The 6,734-nt window shown below is 50.8% G+C and overlaps 2 protein-coding genes across 2 annotated transcripts; one reads left to right on the top strand and one right to left on the bottom strand.

The window, feature by feature from the left end:
* Positions 1-2,173: 2,173 nt before the first annotated feature.
* FPOAC1_001272 (uncharacterized protein) lies at positions 2,174-3,895 on the top strand (the record flags this gene model as incomplete). Its single annotated transcript, XM_044845877.1, has 2 exons — positions 2,174-2,984; positions 3,045-3,895. 2 exons carry the CDS (start codon positions 2,174-2,176, stop codon positions 3,893-3,895), a joined length of 1,662 nt encoding a protein of 553 aa, XP_044711793.1.
* Positions 3,896-5,363: 1,468 nt separating this feature from the next.
* On the bottom strand, positions 5,364-6,476 carry FPOAC1_001271 (uncharacterized protein; the record flags this gene model as incomplete). Its single annotated transcript, XM_044845876.1, has 4 exons — positions 5,364-5,740; positions 5,834-5,952; positions 6,013-6,146; positions 6,222-6,476. The coding sequence occupies 4 exons, from the start codon at positions 6,474-6,476 to the stop codon at positions 5,364-5,366; spliced, it is 885 nt and encodes a 294-aa protein (XP_044711792.1).
* Positions 6,477-6,734: the final 258 nt, after the last annotated feature.

Here is a 6,734-nt window from a genome sequence, read left to right as displayed (position 1 = left end):
GGACGGAACGCTCGCTTCTTCAACCTCGTTTCTTCTCCACAACCACGCGCGGCGCCTCCTCTGTCGCATTATCTCATACTACACTGCATACCATACAGTGTATGTAGGACCTCTTGTGCGAGCGAGCGAGCAAGCAAGCAAGCAAATAGGTTACTATTACTGGCACGCAATCATCCGTATTGCAAACCATCAACTCATCTCACTCACTCTTTGGGGTTAAAGAGTCACTCACTCGCCTCCCGCTGACGCACCCCCTCCCCCCGCTGTGCCGCCGCCGCCGCCGCCTCTTCCTCCTCCTTTCTCTTCACTTCTTTTGGGCATTACGTTGGGTTTCTTTCTGACTCTTTGATCCTGAGATCCCTGGTATCATTTTGTGGACTCTTCTGCTTCTTGAACCATTTCAGCGTTACCTGATTGGATCCTTCCCTGTCTATCCCAGCTTGTTCTTACCCCTCCAAGAGTGCTTTTTTCTCCTAGCTTCCCGGTCCCAACGTCGCCACTTACAAGCAGGTGCGACTGGACTGACTGATTCCCAGATTTCCCAGTTACTACTGCACCTAAGGAAGGTACCTACCCACCTGTAGCTAGCTGCCTTTTAGCTGCGTGCACTAGTCTAGCTTGCTCCCCTCGCGCACACCATTTAGATTCAGCACGCAGTCCCGTCCCCTCCCACCTACCTGCCACCATACCATCTCTATCCCCATCCCCATCTCCATCTCCATCGTCCATCATTAACCCTCCATCCACCATCGGCTTTCCGCCATCACACACGCACACACCCGCTCCGTCGCATCGCAGCGCATCATAGCATCGTTTAACCATCCTGTTATCAATCAACGCGTATACTCGAGTATTCGACGACTTTGTCGAGTATTGTTTGTTACGCGAACGCTCTTTCGTCTCACTTGCGCGCTCTGCGCTGACTGATAGCTGCGCTTTGTTCGTGAGCCTCTTTTGACGTCGTCGTTGTCGCAGCCGTTGCACAACGCGATCCGCGTCTGCATCGCATACAGTTCCATCACCCGACCAAGGTAAACCCAGCGCACCTTTTTTTTTTCTCAATGTCTTGATTTTTCCTCTTTCGTTCGCTTGATTTTGGTACTTGCTTCTTGTCTTTGCTGCTATTTGTCTTATTCTATCTTGCTTCTTGCCTTGTTCTTCTTTATCTTTCGTCGCACGCCCATCCCGCCGCTACCGCGCACTTTGTCTGGATTGCAACGATCTTGTCTCGGTCTGGGTCATCTTCCGGCTGGAGTCCATGTCCCGGCCTGCGCTTGACTCCGAGCCAAGGCCTGGCTGGCCAAGTCTCACATCACAAGCCCAGGCAGGTTTTCCGCTTTGGTTCACCATATAATTGACAATTCGCCATTCACGACGCGCCTCCCTCTGGTTGCCAACCACGTGCGACTGACGTTGCCCTCCTTCTGCATCTTCTCCAACCCTTCAGCTTGCCAGCCCAAACATCTCAGGACACGTCGCTATCACCTTCCCGTGGTCGCAACTCTCCCTGTCCCCCGCTGGCTTGGTAGCTTTGCCATGTACTCCGCCCAGCAAACCGGTGCTGATAATGCGACAATCAATCCCGCCGCCCTCAGCTCGCCTAGTAAGTTCAATAACTCCATATCATTCTCCCCGTGGTCGCATCACCTCTGAGATTATTCATTTGCAATTCTGCGATATCGTCAGCATGCGCAAACTCCAATATCGTTGCGCGCAAACGCCATGATGAATACACTTGCCCCGCACTACGCCGCTCGTGTCCCTCCTCCGGGATATGCGCTTGCGCCACCTTTCATAACCATATTTTCGTTTCCCCATGGTCGAACGTGCTAACAGGCGTTGTAAAGTTATAGGTCTTTCACATCAACCACAACGCTCGCTCAAGCGCAGCCATTCTCCCGTACTTTACGACGTGCTACAGCCGGGTGATGATGGTATGTCGGCGGACAAGTAGTTTGATGTCGTTATGCTTTCTACGACATCCGCCTACTATGTGCCAGACAGCGCAATCATTTGCAAATTTTTTTTCTTTCTAGGCCGGAACCACTATTGTGCATTTTTTGCCTCGATTTTGTCACAGCGTCTACAAAAAAAAAGTTAGTATAAGGGGAAAGTGCTAATCATGGCCATAATCACAGGTGATACGAAACCACTCCGGAAACGAGCCAAACCAATGAACAAACGATCTTCGGGGAGCATTTCCGAGGCTCCGGGGCAGGCTGCAGCCTCGACCCTCCCTCAGGCTATTCCTCCGCCCCAAACTCCTCAATCTCAAGGCTCGACATTGCCACAAGCCAGCCCTGCCTACACGCCAGCACAGACACAAATGCCACCCAAGACCACTCCAACAAAGTCAACTTTGAAGGCGCTGCCAACTGTGCGAGACCATACAACCGATCAGCTCAATGCATCCGGCGACGAATATCTGCCTCGCGAGATTGACGAGTTTGGAGAGAAAAAAGTCCAGCAGAATGGCACACTGAACGGAGGTCGAGAATACAAGTGTCGAACCTTCCTCGTTCCCAACAGGGGAGATAAACTGTTCATGCTTGCCACCGAGTGTGCCAGGGTTCTAGGCTACCGTGACTCGTATCTTTTGTTTAACAAGAACAGGTCACTATTCAAGATTATTGCTAGCCAGGCAGAAAAGGACGATTTGGTTGCGCAAGAAATCCTTCCTTTCTCGTATCGTTCGAGGCAAATTGCCATTGTTACCGCCAGGTCAATGTTTCGACAATTTGGAAGCCGCGTGATTGTCAACGGTCGAAGAGTTCGCGATGACTATTGGGAAACCAAGGCTCGGAAACAAGGCTTCACCGAGGCTGACCTAGCTGGCGAAAAGCGCCCCGGTGCTACAAAGGCAAGAGAGGCGGCTGAGGCGCAGCAGAACAATGTCTTGTTGGCTGGACCTCATCCAGAGATTGTGTATAGCAACAACCCAGGACCGTTCCCCGGCCCCCCGCAGCCGCACCTTGTTCAACCAGGTATGATCGGACCACCACCCGGAACTACGACAAGAATGCCCGGATTGACACTAGGATCAGACCTCAGCGACTCCCGGCCGCGCGATTATTCGGGAATCCTCAAAGGCGGACCTCGTCAGGAGATTACCGGCCCTGCTTACCAAGACCAGACTCGCCCTTCCCCCCTCGGAGAGCTCAATACCCAAGCCCATCATGCCGCAGATTTTAGCAGGTCAGTTAACCAGCAGCGGGATATGCGCAACGACTATCTCCAGGGTATTTGGCGACGCCCACACGAGCAGCCTCCTTCCAATCTGACCCAGCAGCCTGTGGCTCCGGCCGATAGTTCCAATACTGCAACCAGCCGACCGTCACACTCACCCCATACCACAGCCACAGCCATGTCACAGCAGCCTGGATTGGTATCCACACAAAGCCCTCAGATGATGATGACCACCGCGCCTTACTCACAGTCTATCAGCGCGCAGAGCAGTCTTACTCAGGCGCCGATGAGAGGTATGGCTCACTCACCAACACAGTCAAACATCAGGCCAACTCTCCCAGGTTCCACAGGCTCCATGTCACAAGGAACGCCCGGCTACAACTACCAATCAGGTCAAATGTGGCCACAGACTCCTCAGGCGCCTCAGCACAGCTATGGCAGCTACACTGCTCAGTCCCAAGCTCCTCACCCCTCGCAGTCACCCTCTTCACATCTGCGTCAGTCTAGTTCTGGCCAGATGCAGAGTATGCAATTCCCCGGCATGGCTGGTATGCAGTACGGTGCGGGACAAAGCATGTACCCCACGGATCAAACTCCCCGGCAATACATGCCTCAAGGAGGACCCGGGGCGCCTTCGGTATCTCAGGGATGGTCTGGTCAGCATTCACCAGCCCAGCAATGGTGGACTCCTGGGCAGCAGCCTCAATAAGAAACCCGTATGGTGGTGATATGAAATGACGGAACGACCTTCTACATTTACTTTTGCTCTCTTTCCGAGATTCGAGCTTCTCATGTGGTATTCTTGTTTTCTTCTTTCCCCCCATTGTCTTTATGTTTCATATATTTTGGTCTTGAAGACTGCCCTCTTCTTTGGTCTGAACTCTTCCTTGGACATTCAAGCATATATGTCGGTGGGGAGGCTATGTGCATCTTAATGGGCCTATTTGGCTTCAAGAATTGCTTATAGTATTTGGACTATCCGGGATAGAGGAGTCGCACGGGTAGGGTTATGGAATTGCTGCTTGCCTTTTTTCCCTCTTCTTTTCTTTCTATCACTTGTCTTTGCTTGTGGGTTTGATTTTACTCTGGGTTGATTTGGTCGAGTACATGCGTGAACCACACATACCATGTTATTTCTTGTTGCAAGCCGATGACGGCTAGTTGGGAGGCATTGGATCTGGTTTGATATATCTTCTCTTTGGGCAAGCTATTGGTTGGTTTTTTTTTTTTTTTTGGCTTCGCGAGTGTAGTTGCGATGACGACTTGCTTGTGCGTTGCAGACTGTTGTTTGTGCTGGCGAGGCATATATCTACTAGGCTTTCATTTTGATACCACGTCACTCTTCAATTCGTTTTGGATATTTCATTACCATCGAGATCCGCTTTCGTATCACTGTAACACTCCCTGGCTGTCAGTCTTGCATTGGAAGCGTTTAATATTGATTGAGGAAATAGCTCATCCTTCGTTTCTCACGCGCAGATGATTGACCTTCTAATCCATGTAAGTTTAAGCTCGCTTTAATCTGTCCAAGTTCTCTTCCTGCGAGTACTGCAGCAAATGCGTGTCCTGCATGTCTTTCGCAGGAGCAATCGACACTAGATAAGTGGACGAAGTAGAAAAAAACAGTTCCGTTCCTGGCAATACTCTTGTCAACAATTCGTTTGCCCACTATCTGGTTCCTACATCGGCTCACACGTCTACGCCGTGGGACAAACTCGACGTGTCCGCGCAGTGTTGTACAGACATCATGACAGCATGTCTTGACCCGACCCAGCGAATCGGGCTGTTGGGGATGTTGTCGTCCAGTGTCGAGGCGGCAGCATGGTGGCACCCGTCGGGATGTTTGTGTCTGTACGTTCACTGCGGCTCGGCTTGTTTTGTGAGAGGGCAGCGAGTAAGCAATGCTTGAGAGGGGGTTTATCTAGGTACGTAGCACGACAGTTGATATGCAAGCTTGAAATGCGACAGGCGTCCGGATAGCGAGCTGTCAAGGTCGCCTATTGTTACGGTACTTGAAGGGCTGGTTGGACGTGTGTTCCCGGAGCAGCTGGTGAGAAGTGTATAATAACGTCAGCTAACGATGTGCGACTTATGTATGGTACAATACCGTTATCTATTAGTCTCAACTAGTCGTCCAAAGAGTCCAGGGGAAAAGTTTGACTCTGCACTGTAAAATTTCAATCGCTCTCGTCTCCATCCAAAGCCTCGTCTCTTTCATCCTTTCCTTCCTTGACCTCGAGGGCATCTTGAGGGTCATCGCCACTAGCCTCTCCTTCTCCTTCGCCCTCTTCCTCTTCCTCGTCTTCCACCTCATCATCGTCAGAATCTTCAGGGATCTCAACTTCATCTTCAGTCACAGCATCCTCTTCAGCGTCAGCGTTACCAGGCTCAACGCGGGGGCGCTTTGCCAGTGGGCCTGTCGAAGCAATCGTCGTGTCTGCGTCAGTCTCAATGTGAGACGTGTCAGGCATGTCGGTGTCTGCGCCGTCTGACTTTTTGGCGCGGACCTTTTGGCGGTAGGATGTGCGCTTCTCTGTTTGGATGGCGTTGAATTCTTGGTGCCATGTTAGCAGTCTTGGATCACTTTTGAACAGTATATAGATTGTCCTTTTGGAGAATTATAAAGAGGAGCGAGAGATGGACATACTGGCAAACTCGGCTTCGAGAGGTTCACGAAGGAAAGCAAACTCGGTTTCTTCCAGGGCCTTGAAAACATCTGCAGGGGAGATAGTCTTCTTGCCAGCGTTCACAGTGTTCTCATTGGCGCTGGAACTTCAGTCATTGACGGGGTCTTTAAGAGGGGAGATCTTGTTGGGAGAGACATACTGGGAGGCTAGGTAGTTGATAAAGACAGTAGTGCTTTGGCTAAGGGCCATTATAGCATTGGCCTGGATCTGTGTGTTTGGGGGCAACACGCCCTTGGATAATCGGGTTATTATAGACTTTGGAAGGGTCAAGTCCTGTTCATCGGGTCAGCTACTGTGTCTATGTGCTCCCATCTGATTAAGAAGTGCTTCTCTGCTCATTTGACATACCTCGATAGTGATGTGCTCCTTATGCTCCTTTTCCTTTTCCTTGTCTTTATCCTTCTTTTCTGTGGTCTGTACAGGCGAGGACCTAGCATCACCCTCAGCAGTAATAGTCTCGGCACCTACGGGTGCTAGGGCTGGTGCAGAGGTATCGGCTTGTGTGGATGCCTCTGCTGGTTCCAGCGGTGACACATCATCCATTGGGACAAATCGAGCGGTAGAAGTGTCGCTTTTGCGCGAGCTGGATTTGCGCGGCGGCATTGTGAATAGTTAGTTAGTGATGGTCGGTATATCTACTAGATAAGATAGTCCTCCGATTTGGCCGCACCCGAAGGATATTTTTCTGGTCGATTTGGAGCGTGTCGAAGAATTAGTTTGAACAGTTTTCTGTCTTGTTCTCTGGTTTAATGAAAGAGAACAAAAATGAGTCCAAAGCAGCAACCACTTGGTCACCCAACTCTTTCTTACCCCTTTCAACCAAAAGGATCCAAGTCTAAAGTGAGAGAGAATAGGTAGGCA

The sequence above is a fragment of the Fusarium poae genome, chromosome 1 (assembly GCF_019609905.1).
Source record: "Fusarium poae strain DAOMC 252244 chromosome 1, whole genome shotgun sequence".
Classification (NCBI taxonomy): Eukaryota; Fungi; Ascomycota; class Sordariomycetes; order Hypocreales; family Nectriaceae; genus Fusarium; species Fusarium poae.
This window is presented reverse-complemented; position numbering and strand designations above follow the sequence as displayed.